At 57.2% G+C, this 14,090-nt stretch overlaps 4 protein-coding genes and 1 non-coding gene across 5 annotated transcripts; 4 read left to right on the forward strand and 1 right to left on the reverse strand.

Moving 5' to 3' along the window:
• Window positions 1-1,771: 1,771 nt before the first annotated feature.
• On the forward strand, window positions 1,772-2,092 carry DCS_02358 (uncharacterized protein; the record flags this gene model as incomplete). Its single annotated transcript, XM_040799686.1, has 1 exon — window positions 1,772-2,092. One exon carries the CDS (start codon window positions 1,772-1,774, stop codon window positions 2,090-2,092), a length of 321 nt encoding a protein of 106 aa, XP_040660569.1.
• A 303-nt stretch (window positions 2,093-2,395) lies between these two features.
• On the forward strand, window positions 2,396-6,044 carry DCS_02359 (C6 zinc finger domain containing protein; the record flags this gene model as incomplete). The annotated part of the gene is made up of 3 exons (XM_040799687.1): window positions 2,396-2,603; window positions 2,688-2,958; window positions 3,053-6,044. 3 exons carry the CDS (start codon window positions 2,396-2,398, stop codon window positions 6,042-6,044), a joined length of 3,471 nt encoding a protein of 1,156 aa, XP_040660570.1.
• A 1,088-nt stretch (window positions 6,045-7,132) lies between these two features.
• On the forward strand, window positions 7,133-7,204 carry DCS_t17. Its single transcript has one exon. It is a non-coding gene; the product is annotated as a tRNA-Met (tRNA).
• Window positions 7,205-9,889: 2,685 nt separating this feature from the next.
• On the forward strand, window positions 9,890-10,981 carry DCS_02360 (glycosyltransferase family 17; the record flags this gene model as incomplete). The annotated part of the gene is made up of 1 exon (XM_040799688.1): window positions 9,890-10,981. One exon carries the CDS (start codon window positions 9,890-9,892, stop codon window positions 10,979-10,981), a length of 1,092 nt encoding a protein of 363 aa, XP_040660571.1.
• A 363-nt stretch (window positions 10,982-11,344) lies between these two features.
• On the reverse strand, window positions 11,345-12,699 carry DCS_02361 (LysM domain-containing protein; the record flags this gene model as incomplete). The annotated part of the gene is made up of 3 exons (XM_040799689.1): window positions 11,345-12,153; window positions 12,219-12,402; window positions 12,469-12,699. 3 exons carry the CDS (start codon window positions 12,697-12,699, stop codon window positions 11,345-11,347), a joined length of 1,224 nt encoding a protein of 407 aa, XP_040660572.1.
• Between the last annotated feature and the right edge of the window lie 1,391 nt (window positions 12,700-14,090).

Consider the following 14,090-nt stretch of genomic DNA (forward strand, 5'->3'; position numbering starts at 1 on the left):
GTCGGCAAGCCGGGCCGGGGGTAACTAGCAGGAGGTGTGCCGTTGCTCTGGGCTTTGGCGAGGGATGGGCTCTTTTCAAGAGCGTCGTCGTCTCGTCTTGACAGAGCAGAGGTGAGGGTCGGCTATGGAGGAAAGGAGGGAGGAGGTACGAAGCTCCTTCTCACGAAGGGGAGGGGTCGAGTTGAGCCGAGGAGAAGCGGGGGCAGGCCGGCAGCTGACTGTGGCCGAGGCGGGGCTCATGAAACCAACCTCGTGGATGGAAAAAAAAAAATCCACGGCGAGGAACGCTTTTTTTCTTTGCTGCCGCCGTTGGCAATGATGCACACGTACCGTGCCGTGCAGCTGGGTGTAAGTACGATGTACATGTATGCTACTTGCATGGATAGCAAGTGTCTAAAGCGTATAAAGTGTAGTTGTATTGAGTGAACCTACAACTACTTATTATGCACGTAGTTTTGATAACGGCCCGCGAGATCACCAACTACAAGTACAAGCACAAGTACAAGCACAAGCAAGTACAAGAACAAGAACTGTACTATTAAGCATCAATACTGTAGGTACTTGGCGCTTTGGTGTGCCGACGCGGATGTTGGGGTAGAGCAAGCTCGAAATGAAAACAGGGCCGTCAGGGTTATATCCCGTCAGGGTATTCTATTTCTACGTACATACATACACCTACGGAGTACACTGATTTGTACTTGTACATGTACGCCTACGGAGCACGGTACTTGTACTCCGTACATGAAGCTACTGATCGTAAGTACTGTTCGACGACAATGCTAGGTCAGGCGCGCCATGGTGCACGTACTGTTGCTGTAGATTTCCTTCGGCCAAGGATCGGGTCAAGGGCGATGCCGCTTCAACGGGCCGATGACGGATCGTCTACGGTTCAGACTTCAGGCACACCGACACCTGAGGCATCGGTGACGCAACCCTCTTATTTTTGTGGCAACTGTCTGAGACGCAAAGTTTGACGGCCTCCAGGGGTCTTGAGGGAAGCGCTGGGAGCCGGCCGGATCTCGGAACTTTGCAGCGGAAAAGCAGGTTATGAGCACTGCGGAGAGGACAAGCATCTGCACTCAGCTGACTGCCCAAGACAGGGATGGGTCTGCATGAGATTGAAACGACTCTCCTCCTCCCGCGGATTCCGCACGCTCGTTGTCCAGATGAATACCGTCTGATCCGTACCGTCTTGAAATGGACGGCACGAGCAAGGCGAAAGATGCAGAAGGCAGAGGCGCGGCCACTACGACCCAGTCCCATGTATGCACGGGTAATGGCACACTGCAAATATTGTGCCCGTGTAATAGTTTTCCATGGAAATATGTCTGCTTATATACCGTCATGAGTCAAGATGCTTCTGGCGGAGAAGGGGAGGCGTAGGCAACAAAGGGCGGAGCATGAAAAGCATGACGAGGCAACGTCACCATGGCGCGTGAGCGAATTTTGCAATGTCTTGGCGTCGAAAACCTCGGCCTGCAGCCGCTGTGCGAGATCGGCAACCGAAGGGAGCCCACTTGTCCTCTTGGTGTCAGACCTTCCGGTTTCGGGACCGGGTGGAGACGCCGATTCTTATCAATCAGCGGCGGAATTGGAAGCATCACGACATCCGGCAGGCTGGCGAGACCTACGGCGGGGGAAATCTGTTGGCGGATGGCGGAAAGGGAACCTAGCGCGCACCGGCTCGTTCGTGAGGCCCCGAGCGGGGTGTAGGTTGCCGGTCAAGACAAGACGAGGGCAACGCGTGCCCCAAAGTCAGACATTGACGTGCATGCATAAACTCGAACGGACTACTCCTCGAGCAGCGTCCTTCCTTCTACGCATGCCGTTGACGGTGGCGGGGATGGCTATCGACGGTTATGCTTGGTGGAGAGATGGAATCGGTCCTGTTCGGCAAGCCGGGGCACCTTCTGGAGGCGTGCGTCGAGGCAACAGGTCGCTCGGTCGCCTTCACGCCCTTCCCTCGACCGATGGCGTCGTTGGTGGCGTCGATGCGGTGGAGGAGGTCAACAGGTCCGAGGCGCACAAGGATGTTCGAATCGCTGGTAGGTGGAGAGGGGAGAAGGGGTGGCGGTTGAGCAACGTCAAGTGAGGAGACGATCGGTGAGGTACTTTATGCCATGTCATGAGGCGAGCGAAAAGGTACGAGGATGAAACAAAACCAAAGTCGCCGCCACGGCGTGGAACTGGAACGGGGACGATGCGGCCCCGATGACACCACTTTGGCGGGCAAGGGCGCATCTTCGGGAATCCCTGTCCCTGGTCTTCCAGAGCCATTCCGCACACCTACTTGTCGTGCCTCGAGGAAGCCAGGTGGAAGCTGGTAGGAATCGAGTTCGTGAATGGACAATGATTGTCCACGGATGTGCGTTGCACGTGAAGATCCCGGGCGAGCATGGACCTGGTGAAGCCTGCATGCTCGACCAACAAGTACCTGTACGTGCACTTTGACGGACAAGGAAGAGGCCAGGATGCCGTGGGCGCCGGGTGGGATATCCGGGACAAAAAGTTGGACCCCCCTGCCGAGCACGGTGGGTGGCCGGATGTCCGGATGAGCCGTGGTAGGCGGGCCATGACCAAGCTGGACCAGGATGGGTGGCCGGGTAGGAGGGGAGGGGGTCTCTGCCGCGTCCAAACCGGTCCGGCGCAGCGGCCAGGCATCAAAGTATGCGTACTAATATATGTAGCTGTAGGTTGGCCTGCCGGTTTCCACGAGGAGGAGGGCTCGCAGCGGCGACGAGGTGGAGGTGGAGGTGCTGGAGGCGGGAGGATGCGCGGATGGCTATTTATTATTCAGTCGCATCCTGATCTGAGCTGGCGTCGGGAAGCCGCGAATTTTGCTCGCATTCCTGAAACCCGTCGCCGCCTGTCCCACGTGGAAGTGAAAGCGAGTCGACGAGACGGTGAATTCTGGTTCCTTCGAGCCATTCTTGGTACACGGAAGGGTTCTTCTGGACGGTGTGCCTGCCTGGTGGCTGCACTGCCTACCCTAACCCTCCTCCCAACCCAAGGTCGGAGCTCGGAACTCCGAGGCGGGCGTTGCTGACTAAAGCGCCGGTGAAGCCGCGGCCACGACGCTCGTAACTCCGCTCGGCGTTGCGGCGATGATGGCGCGGGCAAAAAGTCTGCACCACTTCTTCTTATCAGATGAGATTGATAAAGATTCCCTTTTACACTGGCCCGCCCCCCTCGCCGCCGTCGAGTCGGACCTGCTCTTTGGGAGGATCAAACGTCGTAACTCCGACGACGACCTGTTCTCCTCGCCCGCCATTGCCGCCGGCACCATGCCCATGCCCGTACCCGTACCCATACCACCCATGCCAGACCCCGACGCCGGCCACGACGACGACGACGACGACCGAAGCTCGACGCCGGATTCCGACGACGGCGCCGAGGAAGCTCGCGTGCGGAGGGGCGGCTCCGGGGGCTCCGCAGCCTCGCCGACCACCGGAGGCTCCGACCATCCGCCGGCCCGCAAGAGGCAGCGTGTGCGTCTCAGCTGCCTCGAGTGCCGCCGCCGCAAGCTCTCCTGCGACCGAGGCTTCCCCTGCGAGCGTTGCATCAAGAGCGGGACGCCGGATCGTTGCAGCTACGAGGCGCGCAACGGCGACGTCGTCAACGCCTCCTCGGGCGTGCCGCCGCCCTTTGGCCAGCTCGACGGCCGTCGCTTCGGCATCGGCATCGGCCTCGGCCTCGGCGGCGATGGCTCCTCGACCCTGACCTCGCGCGAGGACCACGACCGACTCCGCAGGCTCGAGCTGGAGATTGCCCAGCTCAAGACGCAGCTTCTCGCGCGCCCCGGCGGCGGCGTCGGCTCCTTGGACGGCAGCACCGTCGCCGGCAGCAGCCACTCGCCGGCGACGCAGCAGAGGGAGGACGGCGGCGCGGCCGGAGCCCTCGACGCCAACGGCGAGGCCGCCCCCCGGCCCGACGTGCAGGAGTGCATCGACGCCAGCAACATGAGCGGCGACAAGGGCGAGCTGCGCTTCTTCCGCGGCAAGGGCTTCCGCACCCGCTACTTTGGCCCCCACAACGCGAGCATGGCCTTTGTCGAGCTCACCGGCCTCTGCCCCTTTATGCGGGAGACGGCCGACGAGTGGCTGCGGCCCGTCATCCTGCACGATCGAAAGGACCGCAAGCGACGCCTCGAGGACCGCGAGCTGCGCTTCAACGAACCCGACGCCGAGCTCATGGCCCTGCTGCCGACGCGCGAGGAGGCCGACGCGCTCATCGCCGTCTACCTCGACCAGTTCGAGCAGGTCCACCGCATCGTCCACATACCCACCTTTCGTGCCGAGTACGCCGGCTTCTGGAAGGCCGACGCCGGCGGCAGCGTCCACGCCAACGGCAACGTCCACGCCAACGGCAACGTCCACGGCCACGGTCACGTCAAACCACCCCACGCCGCCTTCACCGCCCTCGTCCTCTCCATGATGGCCGTCGCGAGCTGCGTGCACACGCACGAATCGCTCAAGTTCATCGGCATGATGTCTAACGCCCGTCACTGGGCCGAGCGCTGGATCAACGCCTGCGATGGCTGGCTCGCGAGGCAGAGCCAGAAGCACCGCAAGCTCATTCACTTCCAGATCGCCTGCCTCCTCTACCTCGGCAAGCGCGTCAACACGATCAAGAAGAAGCGCTTCTGGACCAGCGCCGGCGCCCTCATCCAGGACGGCATCGCCGTCGGCCTGCACCGCGAGCCGAGCCACATGGCCGGCAAGATCAGCATCTACAACCAGGAGATGCGTCGACGGATATGGACGACGGTCCAGGAGTTCGACATGCAGGCCTCCTTCGACCACGGCCTGCCAACGCTCGTGAGCCACCTGCACTACGACACGAACGCGCCCCGCAACCTCGACGACGACGACTTTGACGAGGACACGACGACGCTACCGCCGTCGAGGCCGGCCAAGGAGTACACCTTCTGCTCCTTCCAGAACCTCGCCCGCCAGAGCCTGCCGCTGCGGCTCGAGCTGTCCCGGCTGCTGACGGGCCCGCTCTCGGACATTGACTACGACCAGGTGATCCGCTACACAAACGACCTGACGCACGAGATCGACGCGCTGCCGTCCTGGGACACGAACCCGAACCGGAACGCCGACGTCGACGTCGACGGGGCTCGCGGCGGCGGGAGGAAGAAGAACCCGCTCATCGCGTACACGCTGTTGCACGTCCAGCTGCGGCAGTACATCATCCCCCTCCACCAACCGTACCTCAAGCTGCGCAAGCAAAACTCCAAGTACCAGTACTCGGAAATCATCTACTACAACGCCGCCCGCGACATTGTCCTCCTCCACGACAAGTTGTACGAGCAGGGCGTGCGCGCCCTCAACTTCCTGCGCGAGGACGCGCTCACGACGGCCATCAACCTCTGCAGCGTCACCATGCTGCAGCCGCGGGGCTCGACCAACATGATCATGATCAACTCGCACCACACCCTGAAGCTCATCGAAAAGTGCATCGCCATGAAGGAGGACCGGCTGCTGCGCTGCGGCAACAACGAGCCGTGGGGCTACTCCATCATGTGCGCCGCCCTCGGCCTCCTCGAGGCTCACCTGGGCACCAAGACGCCCGAGGTGGCCAAGTCGACGTCCGCCGAGCGTTTCGTCAACCTGCACTACCGCCTGCTTGCGAACCAGGAGCCGGCCGCGTCGTCGGCCGTGTCGAGCACGCCCGCGAGCGGCCCGACGGCGGTCACGACGACGACGACGCTGACCTCGGCGCCGGGACAGGGGCAGGGACCGGGACTCGGGCCCAACCAGGGCCTGGGCGTGCTGGAAAGGAGCAAGGTACGAGGGCCGCCGCCGTCGCCGCCGCCACCGGCGTCTGCTAACGCAGCCTCCGCACAGCTTGACGCAGCCTTTCCGTTTCACAACCACTCGTCGGTGGCGGCCAACGGCAGCGGAAGCCTCGATGCCTCCGGCGTGTCCGGTCCCGCGCCGTGGATCCTCGGCGACCAGACATTCAACATGGAGCCGAGCCTCGAGCTGCTGGGACTCAACCTCAACGAGCTCTGGGGCGAGTCGTGGGAGCTCGGCTGACGGTTGCCGTCGCGCGCGCACATGGGGCAGATTGAATTCCGAGCGAGCGGTGCATTTTATTCGTGCCAGTGTACAAAACGTGAGGGACGACGAAGAACGTCGGTTGGGTTTTCGAGCATACGAGCACTGTACTGTACACTAGAGATACCACAATTTGCAAACTCACATCTCCGTTGATGGCCACCGCCACGGCTTCCATCTCTCCCCTGCCTATCCTGGTCACACTCTTTCGTGTACAGTGCACAGGTTTCTCATCGCCCTACGCCTGTTGATCTCCCCGGCCGTTGTCCTATACTGCATTCTTCTCGGTTATTCATCCGACACATGCCCACGCTTGCCAGTTCGTGCTGTTGTTGGAGGGTTTTTTTTCGTCAACTGGGTCCCTTCATTCAACCCATCCGGTTACCCTTGTTGCACTTGAGGAAACTCAAGAAAAATGTAGACGCGTGTTGATCATGGGACTTGCTGCTATGCACGAATACACTTACAAGCATTCAAGCAAGCAAACGCTCGTCCACGCTTGTCCACGTATTTTAACCCGTCATGTAACTTGACATATCGAGGTAGTATTTTATATGTACAGAGTACTCAATACTGTTCTAGTATACTTTCAAGTAAGTACAGTTCAGCTGTGCTCAGCTACACATGGGCATTATCATTGAGATGCAAAGAAGTGTCATACAACATTATGTCAATATGTACGGAGTAGTTGTAGGTGTACATACATGTACCTAAGTAAGTACTGTACTGTACGGTACTCCGTAAGTACTCCATATTTTGTAATATATGATAACTCGCACTGTACTCCGTATACTGTATATTGTTAGTAAAGTAAATACTCCGTAAAAAGTACATCCGAATACGTAATAATACTTGCCGGGAGGATCAAGTTGGATGGAACGTCCCCACCCAGTCTCCATCTGCACGATCCATTTTATGGATCAGAAATTCAACTATCAAGTCACAAGCGAGCAAACTTCAGAAGCACGGCCCTGGGCAGGAACGGGGGCTCATACCCTTAAATATGGTATTGCGTCCAGCGAATCCTCAACGGAAAGCGCAGCGAGCGCTTGAGCCGCCAACAAGTCAGCAACATAGCTCAGCGGAAGAGCGACGGGCTCATAACCCGTAGGTCCCTGGATCGAGACCAGGTGTTGCTACTTTTTTTTTTTTCTATGCCACACTTGGTTTGATTGACATTGCTTACTGTGGTTGTTGGCTCGGGTTGTTGAAACGTCATTTTTGGCAGGAGAATCTGCTCGCATCTGTTTGTATTGATTTTTCTTTCTTGCTTGTTGGACAACAAACAATTGTGCAGTGCCGATGAGTCGCTCGCTGTGTGATGCGAGTTGCTGGCGCGCATCGATCATGGCTGAACAGCTTCTCACTGATTAGACGACATACTGTACGCATCATGTCCTGTCCAAGTCCTCCAAGGCCGAGCCTTTCCAGAAACGAGGTTTTCACATGAACCTGCCATCTGGTGTCCTTCGATCGGCAGCATCATCCCGGCGTCCGGCGGCAATTTGCTAGCAGGGACGTGATTGCTCTAGAGATGCAACCCGGGTTGGTAGATCGAAGGAGACTTTGCAACCGCTCGTCAGCCTCGCATCGTCCTAGTGCCGTCGCCCTCCAACGGGTCCAGTCTTGGTCGACTCCGAAGATTTCGAGTATTGCGTTTGACCACGGCAAAGCATCGAACTATTTCGGCTCCGAAGAGAGAACCGAGGCCCCAAAGAAATCCCCTTATCTTCTCGTCCGTCATGCGACGAGCCAGTTCTTGGTGGCCGGCCCTTTGGCACAGGCTAGTGCAATATCGTTGGCGCTGAGCGAGGCTTTTCCCCAGCACAGCGAGTTCATGTCGGCAGTGATGAGCAACAGGCCAAGGCTTCGGAATGGTGCAAGACGTGTCATCTGCCAGCCAATTACGCTGGTGATGTTGGGATACTCATCTAGTCCACGAGCAACGGCCGCCTTTGCCGTCGATTTGCTTCGGCACGAACTTCCCCGACGATTCTGCACCCTCTCTGCCCAGTTCAGCAGGAGGGTGGCGATTGGATGTACGTGCAGGTCCCGGGTAAGTGCTCAGTGCAGCCTGCGTCTAGTGCGAGAGCCCTGACCGCCGGGACGAAAAAGGCCGACCTCCGCGCCCGTACAAGACGAAGAATGTGCCGTTTGGAAGCTCGAGACTGCAGAAGACGGCAAGGGATCGATCGATCGGTACAAAGACCAACCGGCCAGCTCGGGCTCGCGATGGAGAAAGCCGCCATTTCGTGCGACGTTCCTACATCCCATCAACATCCCATTATAGTCCTCATTCCGAGCCCTTGCTTGCTGCTCCGAGTCTCGAAATGCCTTGGCAGCCCTCATCACGAACCCTTTCTTGCTGCTACGCGTCTCGTCGAGTTTGGCACGATGGAGACTCTCCTTCGCTCCGGTATCGGCCATGCCGAACATATGGAGGCCGAGACGTTGCTGTTGTGGGCAATGATTTGCCTCAAAGTGACGAGTGCTGTTTGATGTCCCTGCCGCTGCCTCATCCGCCATCAACTTACCTGGGTCGAGGAATTGCCTTGCCGATGGACGGGGCCAGTGGGAGACTGTACGCCAGCCCCCGATCAGTGGCCACAGCCAGTGGTCAGAGAACACTACAGTCCTGGTAGGCGCTGCTGCTTCGTCGCTGGGAGAAACGTTCAATCGTCCAAGTATTATTACTTGTAATACTCCGTACACGCAAACCAAAGGTACCAACAGCGTCTGCCGTGTCATCTTCAGGGCCTACGTGTGAGCACATAATTAGCAGGTGCGGCAGAGAATCCAGTCCGCTCCATCGTCAAATCCTTCTGCAACCTGTCTCCTCCCGGGCGTCAAGGCAGGTGTTCGCCGAGGTATTCAGCAACATTGATTCCCTGCGATAGGGATGCCCTTGACGCCCCTGCCCAAGGGTGGTGCATCAAAGTGAACCTGTAATTATGGGTGTACTGGTGGGTGGCAAAAGTGTCGATTCACTTTGTAGTGGTAGCGCAACCAAAAATGGACCGTCGCTTTTGTCTACCTAGTAATAGTGACTGGACCTGTGAAGAGCCGCTTTGCGCACCCGCGCTGGCCTTGCGCTGGCCTGTAGTGGACGAGAGTAAACGGTAGGCATCCGTGACGTTTGGCAACCGGCATTCCGAGCGCAGGCATCTCCCATGGAACGGCGCAGTCTGTGGAAGGTTTGCAGGTAATCAGGTTTGCAGGTAACTAGGTTTGCAGGTAAACGGGATGGCGCCAGGAGAGACATGCGGGACGGAGAAAGTATCTTAATTAATCATCACGTGTGTCGACCACACTGTCCAGTGCGGTGCTGTGGAATACTATGAGGAGCATCCCCGACCACCAGTGCTTGTAACCTTCAATAGTTGCCATAGTTCAAACTCGTGCCATTCTTCCCGCCGTGGTTGGCAGCCTGTGGCTGAAGCTAAATCGCGCCTTGGGGGCAAGTTTTAGGGACTGGACAGCCGCAACCGCCGCCAACGGCACGCTCTTGGTTAGCCGTCTCCGGCGCTGTCGCCTCGCTATTGCGCCCCTAACCGTGGCAATTGACCATCAGCACCCCCGTACGACTGCGAATGGACCACGAGTGGCTTGGGCACCGGTGGGCATACACGACACATATATCGTTCAAGTACGGAGTACTGGTTATAAGTCATGGCTACGTACACGTGCTCTGCGATGTGTGCCTCGCGTACCAGACCCTTCACTCATCCGTCTCTGGACCAAACGGCCAAGGCTCCTCTGGCAGAACAAAACGACGACAGCGGCGCTGGATGGATTCGGCCTGCTGCTGACGCCTCTACTCAGCGATGCTGCCACTATCGCACTCTCTCGACAAAAGAGCCCGCCTGAGGCAGCTCCTTCTTGCCGTCGTCGCTGGCCTCGTCGTCGTCTCCATCTTACTGCTCCGCCCGGCGAGTCTGCTTCCGACCTTGGCCTTGATGGCAGGCGCCGACATCCCCGGCCTCGCCGAGGCACTGGAAGCGGCCGCTGAATCGTGCGAGAGCTACGGCTGGCAGAGGTTCGTGCCCGAATCGTCGAGCGGGAAGCGCAGGGTCTACGACCTGTTCATGATCAACACCGAGCTGGACTGGCTCGAGATTCGACTCGGGACGACGTACGACGCCGTCGACTACTTCATCATCTTCGAAGCGGACATAACCTTCACCGGCCTGGCGAAGCCGCTCTTCGTTCGCGACAACTGGTCCAAGTTCAAGCGCTTCCACCGCAAGATGATATACCACAAGGTCGAATTCCCGCCCGGGTTCAACGCAACCGACATGTGGAAGAAGGAGAGGTTCACCCGAGACGCCATGCTTGAGCAGGGCCTGCAGCAGCTCCGCGGTCGTCAAGAGCCCCGTGCCGGCGATGTCATCATCTTCGCCGATGTCGACGAGATTCCTCGACCAGAAGTCCTCCACCTGCTTCGCGCCTGCCAGTTCCCGCGTCGCGTCACCCTCCGTGGCCGGTTCTACTACTACAGCTTTCAGTTCCTGCACCGCGGAGACGAGTGGCGAGCGCCGCATGCGACCTACTACGAAGGACTGGATACCATCCTGCCCAACGATTTGCGTGGTGGCGTCGGCAAGAACGCGCACGAGTCGGTGGATATTGCCAACGCCTCCTGGCATTGCTCCTCGTGCTTCAAAACCGTGCACGAGGTTCGCGTCAAGATGGAGTCATTCTCCCACACCGAGTACAACATCGAAAAATATCGGGACAGTCATTGGATTGCCGATCACGTACGTCAGGGAACCGACATGTGGGAAAGGAATAGGGAGGTGTACGACAGGATCGACGGCAACAGGGACCTACCCGACTACCTCCTGAAGCATGCCGACAGATTCCCTTACATGATCAACAGGGACGGACCGACTGCTGGCTTTTCTGATTATCCGTAAAGGCCACGTGCTGCGGTTCCTCGTCGTCGACGCCGACCATGTCTGCTTCGAGAATCGCCTCCATCGCCCCCTCGCCCCGGATGCGCCGTCGACCGCTTTCAACGACGTATACCATCACACGGTCGACCTTGACCGGTCCACTGCTAGATGGAAAGCCGGGGAAAATCTTAATTTACCGACCGAGAACTCCTATTGCCGCATAGCTGCTCTGGACGTTGCTTTTTCCGTCCATGGCCAATGCTGCAGTCGGCAAGCAGACAGGCGAAAAGAGCCCACCGGTGTGTTACTACGTACGTCGTCACCATGCAGCAGCACCGGCATGTCCAAGCTCCAGCAACAGGCATGTCCATTTCACCCGGTGAACTAGCACAAAGAGTTGGCCGGCTCCGGTTCAAACTGGCAAGTCTGCTGGCTCACGCAGTCTTCTTCCTTCTTCGCGCACCGGAAATGCAGCGACTTGAACTTCCAGCCCTCGCTCCAAGCGGTCCGGCACTGGCCCTTGTTGGCGTATCCGTACCCGAACCACTTGCCTGAGCATTCCGCTTGCTCCCAGTAGCTGATCTGCACCTGGCCTTCGGGGCAGTAACCCTCGGCCGCGATTTCCAAGGAAGCAACGGAGCAGGCTGTATTGATGCAGATCCCGTCGGCGACCGCGATGTCATTCTTGACCTCACCCGTGCAGTCGGCGTGGTATCGTGTCTTGAGCCTGAATGCGGGAAGGACGCCCACGCAGACGTAGGCTTTTGCCCAGAGACCTTCGCATGCGGCTCCGATGCTGGGATTCCACCGGGCCAAGTCGTCGAAGGAGATGCCTGCGTTGGAGGCAATATCAATGCAATTCTCGTCTGGCTTCACGTAACGGAATCGATTGCAGTTGCTGACCATGCCTGGCTGCGTTGGTGTAGGCGTCTGTATGCCGTTGCCCGGCGCACCCACGACCGGCGCATTCACGACCGGCGTTGGCGTATAGCCGATGACGGAGACGCAGGCATACGTACCGGCCCAAAGCCCGCTGCACGCCTCTCCCTCTTGGGAGTTCCAAAGCAGAAACTCTCGAAGGGGAATATTGTACTTGACGGCGATGCTTTTGCAAGTATCCCCCCCGTTGACCCAAGCAAACTTGTCGCAGTTGCCCACCACGCCGGGCTGCAAAGGGGAAGGAGTTTTGATGCCTGCATGGATTGTGTTAGTTGAGATGTGGGAGGAATGTGGCGGGCGGCTCTGAAATGGTATTTACCATTCGGAGGCTCAGTCGTCGTCGTCGTTTCCACGATGGGAACCGCTGGACTTTCTGGATGAGGATTGCCAACATTCGATGGATCGCTCGGCACTTTCGAAGTTACCGTCGGCTCTTCCATTGCCTCGACACAATAGGACTTGCCCGCCAGCAAATTGGTGCAGCCAGAGCCAACGGAGGGGTTCTGAAAGGCGTATGGATTAGCCGCCGCCTACCTAGCGAATCGAACAGAGGCAGAATGATGGCATACCCATCTCAAAAAGGCATCCACGGAACATCCGTATACATCGCAGATGGCGGCACACGTTTGGGAGCCGTTGTAGTCAAGCCAGAAACTGCAATGAGGTGTCGTCCTCTGGTCATGCGGCAGTCCAGGCTTGTCACCGGCACGGCTCTGCAGAGTCCCCGGTGCCGGTCTGGCAATGCTCGCCAGGGCTAGAGGAATGACAATGTGTGCCAAACCAAGTAGGTGGAACCACATTGCGGCTGTTAATAGTGATGCAGCGGTGCACCACACTTCGATCGTTTGTTTATCGCAACGCGCCGGAGAATTCGAGCTTTAGTGGCCGGCAACGCGCCTTTTCAATGACTGCTTGCTCCATGAACACCAGCTTATGCACCCGTGTGTAGCATCACGAAGCTTGTAATCATGCGTTCAAAAAGCCTTCCATCTGTAATCATGCGGTAAGCGAGTAAGAGCTATGACATCTTGCAGAATCCAAAACCGACCCTAAGCTGCCTTCGGCGAGGTAGTCCGAAATAAAGTCGGAGTCAAAGCTATTACATGTCCTCCGTACCCGTATTCAGTGTTACAGTGTCCCCGTATAGTGATAGAATGCGACAGGAGACTTCAGTTCCTTCGTAAAATACATGCTCCATGGTTCGTTGGGTGGCCATGGCGATGTCGGGGACACCTTTGTCAACGCTCTTATCCTCTTATTTCATCTCTACCAATGTGCAAAAGTTCAGATAGACCAAAGCGAGGGAATTAATTTATTGTGGCAGCTAGAAATCTGGAAATAACTTTAACGAAGCAATGTGCCATGCGTGCAGAAACCGTATTGAGGGGATAATGATAAGCCTCGTGAAGATGGGGTTGACTCTACGGAATGCTACATAATTCCTTCTATTAAGCCCAGAATACTCCTCAGTGAATACGGAGTACTTACTTGTACATCGTGCTCGTAATACGGAGTACTTATACGGAGTACTCCGTAGCATCTTCGATTACCCCAACTTATGGGTCATATTGACACCCCTCCCCTATAATTGCCCCTCCGAACCACGTTGCAACACAACCAGAAAATACGGGGTATGTGCTCCGTACAAGAGAATCACCTACTTACTTGTAAACGAGGACCTGACGTACGGAGTACAAGAGAATTCAATATGTGAGGACATATAGTAAGCTTCGGTACATGGATAAAGAAGTCATCACCGTGTGATAATGGCTAAAGATTATGCGGCCCAGTTGAGCTTGACATCCTATACGGAGTACGGAGTATAGTTCATGTACATGTACATGCAATGCTCCATACTAGCAATCGACAGGATGCCACGTTTGCAATTGTGCAGAGAAACAATTTTCAATGTTGCAATCAGCCTCAAATGTCGGTTCACTATCATGAGGTATATCGCGCTGCCAAGAGTGCTGGTCACTTCCGAGTCAACCCATGCCTTTGGCTTACACTGGAGATGGGGTTTTGGTGAATATTAAACAGATTATTGCAGCGCATGTGAAGTTCAATGGTTGATCCCAATGATTTTCTGGTTTAAAGGTGACAACAGTAATACAGCTACGTACAAGGATAGTACCTTGGTGCGCTACGGAGTACATATCGTCCCATACCGCCAACTATTGCAGTGTATGCT

The sequence above is a fragment of the Drechmeria coniospora genome, chromosome 01 (genome assembly GCF_001625195.1).
Source record: "Drechmeria coniospora strain ARSEF 6962 chromosome 01, whole genome shotgun sequence".
Classification (NCBI taxonomy): domain Eukaryota; kingdom Fungi; phylum Ascomycota; class Sordariomycetes; order Hypocreales; family Ophiocordycipitaceae; genus Drechmeria; species Drechmeria coniospora.